Source organism: Brettanomyces bruxellensis, chromosome 8 (assembly GCF_011074885.1).
Source record: "Brettanomyces bruxellensis chromosome 8, complete sequence".
Taxonomy (NCBI): Eukaryota; Fungi; Ascomycota; class Pichiomycetes; order Pichiales; family Pichiaceae; genus Brettanomyces; species Brettanomyces bruxellensis.
The window spans coordinates 2,253,148-2,266,941 of record NC_054689.1 but is presented as its reverse complement, the minus strand read 5'-3'; the positions used below and the strand labels follow the sequence as shown (position 1 = coordinate 2,266,941).

At 37.5% G+C, this 13,794-nt stretch overlaps 5 protein-coding genes across 5 annotated transcripts; 2 read left to right on the top strand and 3 right to left on the bottom strand.

Annotated features, from left to right (window-relative positions):
* Positions 1–15: 15 nt before the first annotated feature.
* Positions 16–4,824, bottom strand: BRETT_001210 (uncharacterized protein; the record flags this gene model as incomplete). Its single annotated transcript, XM_041279765.1, has 1 exon — positions 16–4,824. The coding sequence occupies one exon, from the start codon at positions 4,822–4,824 to the stop codon at positions 16–18; it is 4,809 nt and encodes a 1,602-aa protein (XP_041137979.1).
* Positions 4,825–5,217: 393 nt separating this feature from the next.
* On the bottom strand, positions 5,218–6,438 carry BRETT_001209 (uncharacterized protein; the record flags this gene model as incomplete). The annotated part of the gene is made up of 1 exon (XM_041279764.1): positions 5,218–6,438. One exon carries the CDS (start codon positions 6,436–6,438, stop codon positions 5,218–5,220), a length of 1,221 nt encoding a protein of 406 aa, XP_041137978.1.
* Positions 6,439–9,750: 3,312 nt separating this feature from the next.
* Positions 9,751–10,188, top strand: BRETT_001208 (uncharacterized protein; the record flags this gene model as incomplete). The annotated part of the gene is made up of 1 exon (XM_041279763.1): positions 9,751–10,188. The coding sequence occupies one exon, from the start codon at positions 9,751–9,753 to the stop codon at positions 10,186–10,188; it is 438 nt and encodes a 145-aa protein (XP_041137977.1).
* Positions 10,189–11,501: 1,313 nt separating this feature from the next.
* Positions 11,502–12,605, top strand: BRETT_001207 (uncharacterized protein; the record flags this gene model as incomplete). The annotated part of the gene is made up of 1 exon (XM_041279762.1): positions 11,502–12,605. One exon carries the CDS (start codon positions 11,502–11,504, stop codon positions 12,603–12,605), a length of 1,104 nt encoding a protein of 367 aa, XP_041137976.1.
* Positions 12,606–13,003: 398 nt separating this feature from the next.
* Positions 13,004–13,438, bottom strand: BRETT_001206 (uncharacterized protein; the record flags this gene model as incomplete). The annotated part of the gene is made up of 1 exon (XM_041279761.1): positions 13,004–13,438. One exon carries the CDS (start codon positions 13,436–13,438, stop codon positions 13,004–13,006), a length of 435 nt encoding a protein of 144 aa, XP_041137975.1.
* Between the last annotated feature and the right edge of the window lie 356 nt (positions 13,439–13,794).

Genomic DNA, 13,794 nt, shown 5'->3' with positions numbered 1-13,794 from the left:
CGTTGTACATATTTATTACTCCGCTTGTCCCTTTTCTGAACCTTCTTTGGCATCATCACCTTCCTTTTCATCTATTTTGCTTGCTTTATTATCATTTTCAACTGGAGAATCTGAATATTCTGGCTTCTTAGGTATCTCATTAACCTTTTCAGCTGGGCTTTTAAGTTTTGCCGCACCGTTTGTAGCCGTTACACCCTTAGCCACATCCAAAATCATATCCTTCAAAGTAAGGCTAATTTTCGAGCTCTGGAGTTGTTTAATGTCAAACTCCGGCATTTTCACTCGCAACGCATTTTTCTCTATTTCTAATGTCTCCTCTTTGAAGTCACGATTCTTTGAGTTCTTCTCTAATAGCATGTCTGTGATATGCAATAGCCGGATTACCTGAATGTTTGGGTTCTGGAACTTATAAAGTAAGATCGCTTTGCATGAAAGGTTTATTGCATTTTGTTGCGTTTTGAGCATCCCGTTTGGATCGGTGTTTGTAACGTTTGGTTCACAAAGTTGCTCAAGTAATCTAAAGCATCCTGATTCCATTACGGCTTCGGCGGAAAGTTCCTCCATTGGGAGTTCGTTTGAAAGAAGAATACTGGTCAATGTTTTCAAAGCATGATTCCTTAACTCTCTGCAAGGGTTGTAGCATTGATGAGATATGGCTTCAATTAATGGGTACCAAGGAGAAACAGTATGTCCCTTTTTATCATGCTCTGGAGTAACTTCCTTTATTGAAACCTGGAACTCATTTGTCTTTAAAATTCGACCCAACTTACCTGTGAGCGAAATTGACTTTAGAGAAGTACCAACAAGCTTCTCAAACGGATTCTTTTTCTGGCTCACATCAACACCCTTAGAAATTAATTTGTCTAGTTCTTGCTCCCACTGGGCACCGTATGCTCCAACCGCAGATATTTCGTCCAACAAGCCAAGAATATCCATATAGTTTTTGTATTTAATCAAATCATGTTGTTCAAGAATGACTTCCTCTATGAAGTCATAGACCCGAGCAGTGTTCTTTGGCGATGAAGCAAAGCACCTAAAAACAAACCAGTAGTTTGTATTATGTAGTAGCCTATCTCTGCACCAGCAATCTGGGGAAAGTAATAAAACCTGAAGAGGTTGAAGCAAGACTCCGCCGATTTGAACAGTCCTCTCCTTGTTTTTATTGATCAGTGACACAAGTTGCTCTAATGTGCCGGCCAAATAAGAATCGTGCTCTAGACTGCCATTATGCAAAAGCAACAACTCGTATGTCATCACCCTAACCAAAGACTTTGTGCTGAATCCCAGTTCGGAACGTGTGAGAAGTTGGCATTTTTCTAATTCAACTGAAATAAGCTTCTGGTTTTGGGAAAGAAGAAGGTAGCAAACGCATGTTTCCAATATATATAAACTCCGCTGTTCGATATATTCATCAACCTTTGAACTTTTTTCATCCGGTAAGTAATCAAGAAGCAATTCCACCATTGCATCAATATTTGAGGATTCTGTTTTGCTAATATTTCTTAACAAATTACTTAATCCACTTGAGTTAATACATTCAAGGGTCGATAATGTGCACTCGATCTCTTCCTCTGTTGGCTCTGGTGTATCGTCAGAAAGCCCTTTGAAATATGAAGAAAACGTGGAAAGTAATCCCCCTTCATTTGAAATTTTGTTTTCATTCAAAACATAATCTGGCTTTGGAGCCCGTAGAGGTTCCAGATCAAGTCTTCCTTGAAATTCGGGAAAAGAGTTTGGATTAACCAAATCATACTTGAACAATTCGAAAAGACATTGTAATGCATGCTTCCATTCAGGCGAAACGTTATAACCTGATCTCTTTAGAACATGGACAAGCGTGATCAATCCAACTTGAGATTTAAAGTCACGGCCGAAGGTAACAGAAAGTTGACTCACTGTGATTGGTTTATCCTGCTGCTTCACCTTTAACTTAACCGACGATATTTCTTCATCGGTAGGCACTAAAACCTTCTGTTTCTTCAATCCCGTCAAAGTTGTCATATGAGACGTAATATCGATCACGGAATTCACAATATCGTCAAAGCCAAAAAACTTTGCAATTGTGGCACATTTCTCAACTGTAGACATCATTCTAATAACAATTCCATCGTGAGTGTCGGTATCAAACATGTTCACTAGTGTGCTAATAATATATTTAGCAGTCTTTTGGAATATTCTGGAGTCAAATTGTAGCAGAGACTGAAGATCTTCTCCATTTGTGGTAACAAAAGATTTGACGAGATCTTCTTCCTCGCTTTTACTCTGAAATTCACCGATCAAAGCGTGCCATTTCGACTCAAACCACTTATTGCTACCCTTAAAATCTTCTGGCATAATTATTTCCCTCTCCTTGATACTATGGTATATCCTTTCCGTATACCATGACGGGAAGTCACCACCATTATAACATCCTCTCAAATTTCTCTGATAGTCGATTAATGTCATTGGCTTCTTAACATTTGGATTATGTAGATCTGTATTCAACATAATTATCGAAAATGATAGGACAAACATGGCATCCTTATCTGGAGCAACTTGTTCTTCTGAACTTTCTTCATCGTGTTCATCTTTCGTATTTGAATTTGAGGAATTGGTTTCCTTCTTAGTATTATTCTTCTCTGAAGAGTCGACCGTAGTCTCAATATGATCTTGACATTCAATATATCTATCATTGAAACACTCAACAATTCTTTCAATTTCTTGTGCCTCACCAGGAAGTCTGAAATTGTTCAGTAATTTACGTAAAGCTTCGTCAGGCCGTAAATTTTTAAAGTCCATGAAGTTAATAAACTTTTTCAAAACATTAATATTTGATGGTTTTGCTAGCAGCTCACCAAGTTCCTTCTTGTCGATACGGCCAGACTTCTCATACAAAAATTGTGCAACTTCATTATCATTATGAATGTTCGAAATAAATCCTTTATTTTGTAACATTTCTAATCCCTTCCTTGGCTTCTTATTCCAAACCTTTATACAGGAGATAAAATCTGCTTTTTTGGAACGTTGTTTTAGTAGAATCGGACACTCAAGCTGACTCATATCAATATGCTGCTTCATACCTTCATGAACACGTTCAAACATTGAGTCAATAAATGATAGAATTCCTTCCATGCAGATTGGTGGTACACTACTCGTTGTGAAAAGAGATGCATCTGATGCTGAAAGCCTGCAAAGAATCTTAATTAAATTAAGGCAAACATCGCTTCTCTCAAAATTGCAATCGTAAACCTTAAAAAGGTTGATGAACAGATACTGCGATCTGCACCATAAAACGCTTAAGGTTTCTATCAATATTTCCTTGAACACTGAAGGTTTTGATGTATGAAACTCCTTTCCTAGTTCAGTAACTTCCTTTTCGGATAAAGAGACAACTTCGAATTTCCCTTTCTTAGTCATATCAAAAACTGTACTGTTCATTTTATCCAAGTCATCTTCCATTTGAGGCCATTTAGCAACGATGTTATCAGCAACTGCTTGAAAAAATGCTTCAAATTGCAATTTCAAGTGCTCAGAAGAATTAAAAAAGAGATCAAGAAACGCCTTTAAACTCTGAGAAAGCATATTGATCGATGAAGTTGTTCTTATAATTTTAAGCAAGTGATGACATCCACGATCAGATATAATATGAAATATGGATGGGTGTCTATGTATTTCCAAGCCAGAAACCTCAATGATCCGACATAAAAGCTCCAATGATAGCAGCTTGGTTCCCTCGGTAAATTTGAGTTCGTTTTGTGGTGAAATAATGTCCACAGTATGGACTAAAAGTTCTCTCATACATGGAAGTCCGTACATTTTAAAATCGGCTTCAGCTGACTCATCATCATTTTCCTTTTCTTGTGAAATAGCAAGATTTTTAGTATGATGTTCATCTTCCGCAACGTCCTCCGTTTTTGTGGATACTTTCTCAGTCGAATTTTTATTTTCGCTGACTTCACCATCGACTTTTTCATCAACGTTACCATCACTATGTGAATCAGAAGATTCATCCGAATCTCTTGAAAGTGTTCCACCAATTGTGTCATCGGGCAGTTCACCATTTTGGGAAGAGCCCAATTCAAAATTGGTACTCTTCAGATTGTGGTTTTCTTCATCCTGAGATCCAAATTTGATATATCTCAACTTGCTGAAAATCTTTTCAGTTAGGTTAATTAAGGATATTTGAGCAGCATTTCTGAGCATATCACCTCTCTTGTTATTTATAGCAACGGAAAAACAAGTAGAAACAATTTCATACATTGAATCATCTCTCAAATAATCGCCAAGATCCGAAAGTGCAATAGATTCCAAAAGACGGATAATTTTAACCAAAACAACGTCATCCTGTGATTGATCGGATCCTTCAAACCTGCAGTGCGATAATGCAGAAACGATTTGAGCCATGCATTGATGAATGTTGTTTCTTTCCGAACTAACAATTCCATATTTCAAAAACATAGACAAAGAATTCACGGACAAAGAGGTGATCTTGCATGATATTTCTGGAGATCGGATCAATAGCAAAAAGGGCTGCAATAATGTTAAAATATCGACTTCATCCAATGTTTTTACCTCAGAGAGAATGGACCTCAACTCCACCAAACCACTGAGAAAATGATCATCATCCTTGAATTTTGTTGCAGATTTCAAAAAGCTTGGGAATTTATCCTCCGATTCATCATCCAGAGGTGATTCTTCCAAGAATTGGCTTCTCAAAACAGACGCCAAAAGGCCACCATATGACTTAGTAGACTTCCTCATATAAGAAGTGAGATATGTACACTCCTGTATGACGAATGACAGCCTGTCTAAATCAGACATAGCCACTTCGTGATCTAGAGGCATATTTTCTGATGTTTTGTTCCAATATCAAAGCTTGGTGCAATTTTGAAAATTGGAAAAAAGAGGATGAGTATGTGGAAATTGGACACGATGTTTTAAAATCAAGTGCAGCTATTGTTTACGATTCCATAATTTATTAACTTCACCTTTTTTTTTTCTTCTTCTCTGTCTTTCTCAGACATTTATTTTTTTATTTTCCTTTTTTTTTCACAAGATCCTGGTCCTAGAACTAGATCTGCGTAAATAGAAATTAATTCCACATAACTTGGTTATTGAAAAATGCAAACCTTTGGTATTTTCTACCTACAAAAGTTAAAGGAGTTCCTTCCATAATTAATATATATATATATAAGCATGAGACATGATCATTAATTTACAGTAAATACAATGGAATAATCATATTGTTCTTTTTCTGAAGTTTTGGTATGCTCTCCAAGCCAATTTCCACTCCCTGTATTGTAATCGAGGACTCATAACATCGAAATCATATTTTTGTAAACGCTCCAAATACAACACAGTTGGAATTGCACACATGAATGGAGTGTAAATACAATCCGGAAGTCCTCTTCTCAAATTATGGTATGTGTCAATGAGCATTTTATTTTCTGTATCATTTTCATTCAAGTGTTCTACGCGATCTTTAATGGCTGCTTTTAACTGGTCTAGTTTCTGACGAGCAGCCAGTATGTGATCATTTGCCCGCGTGGTAACATCAAAAATTGCGGCTTTCAATTTCTCAATACTTTCTACCGATTTCTCCTTGCCTGATAAAAGCCTAATTGTGTCTTCCTGTGAAATTGCATGCTTGACAAGAATATCAATTGGAAGTGTAACACAGCCGCTCTTCATCACGAAGTACTTTAATCCAATGATAAATGAGCAGATTGCGGTAGCCTGTCCTATATGTGCACTAATATCCGACAGCAAGTTCCTCATATTGTCAGTATTGGGTTGTTCAAGAAGTCCAACTCCAAAGTCTGAGTAGCCATATAAATTTGGTGTAAGTGAAGCCGACTGAAGTAGATAATTCATCTGAGAGTATGTACCCTCTCCAAAGCTGCACATCGAATCTAAATCAGTAAATCCCTTCACCTTCTCCTCGTGCAGATAGTGCTTGTGCGTAAAGATCATTTGTCGAAGCATACCAATATCAATGTTAATTCCCTTTAGTATTGAGTCGGCCAATAATATACTGGTGGGATCGTTCAATCCCTTTATATGACCCGGACCCGTACCCAATTGTTCACATTTTTCAACTTGTTCCAGCCAGAACGCTAGTTTGATATCTCCAAAATGAGCAGATTGCGAAAATGTGGATGCACTACCTAATGACACCTTCGATAACTCGATTCCAAATGATCGGATGGCATAAAATGTTGGCCGTAAACAAGTTGGAAGGAATCTTGCAAGTAGAAACGATGATGGATCATACTTGTGAACTTTTTCTGCACAGATTGTTTGTGCTTTCTGAACCCTGTTAACATATACATCGGTATCATACCCTTTTTTCTCAGAAGATGTATGTAAGCAACGTTTGGATTTGTGGGCGCTATACTCCACACCTTCATACCTCAACACACAGCTTTCACGCCCAACTAACCTAATAGAACGTAACATCTTCTAAAGGGGAAGATAAATTGTATTGTAGGACATATGTGTGTGGGAAAGCATTATGCTTACTGATACTGCTAAAAGAAACAAGTCTGGAAATTTCAAGTAAGCACTGCCTTGCTTAAATCTTTAGGGCACCAGGATGTACAAATACAAAATCAAATAACAATTACATGGAACCTGGAAAAATGTCACATAAATAGCGTGAATCTCATTCCGTTTAATTTGTATGTGAGGATTTAATTAGTCCGAAAAGCTTGGTTTATCTTTGAAACTCCCTGAACGAAAAGTTGTGGCAGAAAAGTGTTGGAATATTCTACCATCAGCGGAATATTGCAAAGACAATTGTTGTTAACCACACAACCTCGAGAAATTTTCTCTTTATTTACATCCTTGGACCAATTATATTTAAGGATTACTTTATCTTTCATTACTTTTATTGTATTTCACTGGTGTTAAAGCCATGCGAATTGCCCTTATTACTTTTTATATTACTTTGAACGGGTCATTGCCCATATTTGGGATATGTGGCCTCTCCCCGAGTAAGAATATATAAGGGGTCTAGCAACACCCCTTGTATTTTCTCACTCTATTATTATTTTGTTACTATTTTACCTCTTTCTTTAGAGACTATCACCGCTATATATCTTAATATAAGCTAGTATTCTATTAATATGTCAACTAACCCTTCGGATAACTTACAATCTACTCCAAAAGGCGGTAATGCTACTGCCGAAACAGGTCAGGCTCCCTTTTTAGAGCCAAATACGAGTTATTCGGATTCCTCCGCGAATTCTATAACTCAACATGGTGCGATCTCCGAGGAGGACTGAAGTATATTGAAGCGTATGCTTATTCAATATAAGAATAATAGTTCAGGTGAACTATTTGGTTCCGATTTCTATAGTTTAATTAGTCTCAATTCGGAACCATCTCTCACAGGAAAGGGTTAAGAACTCTTATTCAATGGTGTTGCTAAAGATATTATATATTGATGGATCTACATGGATACCGGTCAAATGGGATTAACGGATCCAATTAATGCTGCTTATCAACAATTGGTAAATGATTCACTGTGCGAAACTTTAACGCAATCTGTGTATGCAGTTTGACTGATTGGATAGCCTACAGTTGGAATCGGTACATATGTCATGTCCGGAATTATTTCCAGAGGAGTAGTTCCGATTTCATAGATATTCCGACAATATTCATTTGGTATGACTTAACTTACTTTTCAAAGAGAAAACTGGAGATATTATTATTTGTTTTCTTGTTCAAATAAGAACTATGAATCTCCGCGATCGATTCAATCGGTTGTCTCTATACATGGGTTCAACAACAAAAACAAGAAAGTGGTTTGACAGAATGGATCAAAGTGTACCCTACCTTCATGAACCATCCAGTTGGATCGACTATTGTGTTCGAAGTACTTCGAACAGAAAGCGATACCAATATTAGGAATGTTGATTGCAGATGTGTAGGTGCCATAGAACTCCATACGTCGACAAACCACATATGTCAATAATTATCTCCATATCAATGCTTACCATTTGACGCCAGAGTTGCAGATATAAAAGTCAAGGATCCCAGTTTTGATCCGCTTGCTGATGTCTCCATCTTCAAGATTAACTTTGTCACCCGACCTAATAGACAATCTAATATCAAGTGACCAGCCACCTGATCTTAAGGGGTTGAGATGAGTCGGTAACGTTAATCCAGATAATCTAATTCATCAATTGGAACAAGACACAAGGCGAGATAAAAACACGGATAAATCTATGCTGGACGATAAGCCTATGCCGCAGAGCAATAATCACTAATGAAGTGACACTCATTAAACGGCCATTAAATGGGTTGACATAAAAGCCCTCATCTTCTGCCATTAGTATTCCTCTGACTCTTCAGAGGATATCTTAATAAAGGAATCAATTGTCATGGCATCTAGTGTTCCAGTTAATCAGAAGATAACAATCTACATTCACCTTCCAAGGTTTTAAGACTAGATACCTATATGATCCAGAAGCAGATACAGATGAGAAAGTACCGAGGGAATCTCCATTTGCGAATGTGAGAACGCCTCAAATAGCACGCAGACATTCGAAACAGGCTATAAAGAACCTTAAATCTGCCAGCATAATTGCATAAAGGCTCGGGTCATATAGATTGAAATCGCCGCAAATCAATGCAGTCGGCATAAATGGGAAACTCAATTCTAAATCGTGCAAGGATGCATCGGATCAGTCAAACTTTGCCGAAACGATGAATAAAGAATTCTTGGCAAATAAACGGAATTAAACTTGATCAGAAGTTGACCTTCCTAAAAAGCATATGCCTCCCAAACTCGATATGGGTTTATACAATGAAGACAGGATATCTAACTAATACACATGTCGACTCTATGTATGATATGCGAAAAGAAGAAACTTACGAGGAAACTTAAAGTCCAATATGCAACGATTACAACGTTTGGATTATGATCTCGCTGAAGTACTTAATGTCATGGGACTACATTCAAATGGATATATTGACATATTTTAAATGTCTTACTTGACAAAGATAGGTATGCCTACTCACGACAAAATACAAGTTACAAGAGATGGAAAAGACTTCAGCTCAATATTGCAATCATACAGGCAATCAGAATGGACATTTATGGAATAATACAATTGACCGTTAGTCAGCCTTTCTAGGCTGCGACTCATTGACTTATGAGAACCTTCATGGTCTCAGATGGAATAACAATTTTGTTTTACTAGTTCTTTATGTGAATAGTATTTGATGTCTGGAAAAAGCAAGTCCTTTTCTGGATGAAATAGCTGCCAAAATTATTGATCGGAATTCATATGATGATGTTGAATGTACTTCGTGACAGAGATTCATCTGGACATGACAGGATCATACTTTCGGGTATTTCTCTCATTAACAATTAATGCAAATTACACCGGAACATTGTTTCCAAATGCAGTCGATTCACATATCTCGCCCGGACACTACTAGTTCGAACCATCTTTTGAAAATATCGATGAATAAAAGATTCTTGTGTCAGCAGACCTTTCAAACAGGTTGAACTACTTTGCTTCAAATTTCCGACTCGACATTGCATATGCAACTAATTATTTAGCGGAGGCTAGTAAGTATGAGATAAAGTCTATATGGTATCAATTGAAGAGAGTTATTAATTACCTCAACCAAACTGAAAACTTCGGCATCCCATTCACTTGCGACCATCTACTTGAACCACTACAATTAAGGTGATTCTGTGACGCGAACTTGGTCTCCAATTCTATTGACAGAAAAAGTCAAGAAGGATTGATGTTCATGACTAATGGATCCATATTTTGGAAATCCAGAAGTCAATCCATGATTGCTAAATATCTACAGCACGCGGAATACATTACCCTAGTAAACGCCTCTAACTATGGGTATATTCTACAACATTTGATGAAAATCATCAAGACGATATCCAACTTGAAACTTCGGTCAGATATCGTCGCGTACTATGAGGATAATCAAAGCAACATCATAATGGATGAATCAGAGACACCAACTAAATGCGAAAATCTCATGGACATCGATAGGAATGTAATCAAGGATAGTGTTGCAACGCAGGAGGCTGCTATCGTGAAAATTGGGACCGAGAACCAAATAACAGACATTCTTACCAAACCTACAAGCATTGCAATATTCGACAAACTCATGCCATATATCCTAGAACTATCTGATTTCAAAGAACTCATTAAGTCTATCAATGATTAATTAACCATTACCTCATTACGGGGGTGTGTTGGAATATTCTACCATCAGCGGAATATTGCAAAGACAATTGTTGTTAACCACACAACCTCGAGAAATTTTCTCTTTATTTACATCCTTGGACCAATTATATTTAAGGATTACTTTATCTTTCATTACTTTTATTGTATTTCACTGGTGTTAAAGCCATGCGAATTGCCCTTATTACTTTTTATATTACTTTGAACGGGTCATTGCCCATATTTGGGATATGTGGCCTCTCCCCGAGTAAGAATATATAAGGGGTCTAGCAACACCCCTTGTATTTTCTCACTCTATTATTATTTTGTTACTATTTTACCTCTTTCTTTAGAGACTATCACCGCTATATATCTTAATATAAGCTAGTATTCTATTAATATGTCAACTAACCCTTCGGATAACTTACAATCTACTCCAAAAGGCGGTAATGCTACTGCCGAAACAGGTCAGGCTCCCTTTTTAGAGCCAAATACGAGTTATTCGGATTCCTCCGCGAATTCTATAACTCAACAAAAAGGACACCCTGACCCGTCTATTAAATTAGGTAAAGAGGCAAATAAAAATACCAAACCATACACTATTTATTTATCTACCAGATATAATGGCAGGTTTAAATATCAACCGCAAGCTTTTACGATTTATCCTCTCATCTTTTTGCTGTGTCATTAGAAATTTGACGCTAGATATTTACCAAATATGGTAGCTAAGATGGTGAAGCGGCACATTCTGCATTCCCATAGAAAATAACATTTGTCTTCCTAAATGAAAAATATGATCGCATTACTTTTCTCCTGCTTTTTATTTTTTCCCCCCTTCTCCCTTTTTCCTGATTCAAATTCTCACTTTTTCGAGCTAATTCGCACTAGTCCCCATAACTTTTCCCCTTTCCTCATATACAATACATCTACGGGATGTCCATAAATATATACCTTTACCTCCACAAGTAGACGCAGAATCGTTAAGTTCAGTTTCAGATTAAAGCAATTTGAATTTGGATCCGAGCATTTTTTTTTACAGTTGGTATTTTTGTCAGGGTGTGATTAACTGTTTCACAAGATAGTCTCGCATTCTCAGTTAATTATTGACCTCTGAGAATCTGGGAGATCTCATCAAATTCACAGTTTTTACTCCAGGCCGAATAGCCACGAATTTTATATCAACATCCTGAAACATAAACAGATCTAGCATAGAAGAATAGTTGTGTTTTGATTCGAATATCATTATCACCCTTTCGGATCTTGCAGAAACTAAAAGGGAAATTTTGAAGTTGCCGAATAATATCGAAGTCACAAAGAATGGTGCAATTTCTAGTCGAAGCTGTAACAAACAACAGGACCAATGTTACGCGGCCTATGAATGTGAGGGAAACGGCTAAGATAGGTGAAGGTGCTTTTGGAACAGTCCTGCGTGCTTATTTGAAAGATGTTGAGCAACCAGGACAAGAAATTGAGTGGATGGGACCATTTGCAATCAAAAAAGTTCCCGCCCAAACCGAATATAAAAGCCGAGAGTTGGCTATTTTACGGAAGACCTGCCATCCTAACGTCGTCACACTAGAGTTTTTCTTTACATATCCTAATCCAGAAGACAGAAACAAATTATATCAACATCTTGTCATGGAATCATTACCTTGTAACTTGCAGTCCGAGATTTCAAATTATCGGCACTCAGGTATGATACTTCCGTTGAAACACATTCAGGTTTATTCGTTTCAACTTGCGCGTGCGCTGAACTATCTTCACAGTTATGGTATTTGCCACAGGGATATCAAGCCATCCAACATTCTTATAAATCCAGACAGTTTAATCCTTAAAATATGCGATTTTGGTTCCGCCAAAAGACTTCTGCCTTCTGAGCCATCCGTCGCTTACATATGCTCGAGATTTTATCGTGCTCCGGAACTGATCGTGGGATGCTCAGTTTACACAACTCAGATAGATGTTTGGGGTTTGGGGTGTGTTTTGGGCGAGATGTTCATTGGTCAGCCTGTGTTCCAAGGTCATGACTCGATGCTTCAACTCAGGGAGATTTCAAAGCTCTTGGGACCGCCAGAGAAGTCGTTTATATATGAATCCAATCCTTCTTATAATGGGCCAATGTACAGCAGAAAACTTTTCACTGCTGGTTTGTCTTCCAGGTTTAAGCATGTCTTTTCCCATGCTACACCAGAGGGAGTTGAATTATTGATGAAAGTGCTTGTCTACAGACCCCAAAAGAGATATAGAGCGAGAGATGTGATGGCACACCAGTTTTATGATTCGCTGAGAAGCCCTGACTTTACTGTTACTTCTAGAACCACAGCTACTAAGTTGAAGATTGCCAACATGCTTTTCAATTTCAGTGACTATGAATTGAGTACACTTGGTCCATTGACTGGCAAGCTTTTGCCTTCAAAATGATTCATCTTCTTTCCTTTTTTTTTTGTTTTCTTAATCTTTAAATGTTTTGGTTATATGCTAATGAATGAACCATCTACGGCTGTCACTACTTTTGCTACTGCCTTTCGGATGTATAATCTCTTAATTTTGTTTCTCCAATCTACAAATATGTATATTTCGGTTCAAAAGTACATTACAGTTACCTGTCTCAGATAGGTGCTCACTTTATCCGTTAATAGAATCATCGATTTATCATCCGCACTTCTGCTAGCATTTTCTTTCCCTGTTAAATTATCTCTTCAACTCTTCGATCTCGGCCTTGCTTGGTCTGACTGCTCAGACCTATTTTTTATAACTTTATGTTTATCATTGTAGTTTCAACATTTGAACGACACTTTGGTAAGAATAGATTGCTTCCATCACAAAGATAAAGTTTGATCCTCCTCAATGTTCTGTATTATCCAGAGTAATATGCAGCTAAACATCACGCTGAAGTTGGCACCAACGTTTTCTAATCCCATTTCCAACGTAGGCATAGTATTGAAACCCTTAATTAAAAATTTCAAAATAAGCACAAGGAATGATCCCGCCGTTCCAATTGCCAACAGTGAAAAGCCTATAAAAAGAACCAATCTCGCCTGCCATTGCAATCCGGAGCCAAATCCTTCAGAATTGAAGAGCTGGCTTTTATCTATTGAATTAATGACGATCATTCCCAACGTAGAGCAAATAAATGGAATCCAGTCAACAAACGTCACATGCACAACTGAGGCATTCACTGTTTTGCTGAATATAGATGCATCGACCAAGAGCCAAAATCCAATTGCATAAAGGGCACCAGCTAAATAAACCATTGCTGTTCGAACAGCTTTGGAATTAGGTAGCTTTATTATTGGGATCCTAAATAAGTGATTAGAATCCGAATTCATTCTGCTATTTTCTTCCTTTCAGTTGACTCACCTGTGCTTCTTCTGTTATGTTTCTCCTCTATTGCAGGAATAGCACTGCTTAAAACTGTATATGTGGTTTTAAGTCTGTGTGGAGTTTTCGGAAGCCAACTTATTTTGGCACATGCCACGGGGCGAGAATCTGTGCCCGGGAAAAATTAAAATAAAACGATTGATAGTTGACTGGAAAAAGATATGGAACACGAGGCTCGCGAGAGAAAAAAAAGCATCAATCGTCCCCATTTGCACGTCGATCGACGCAC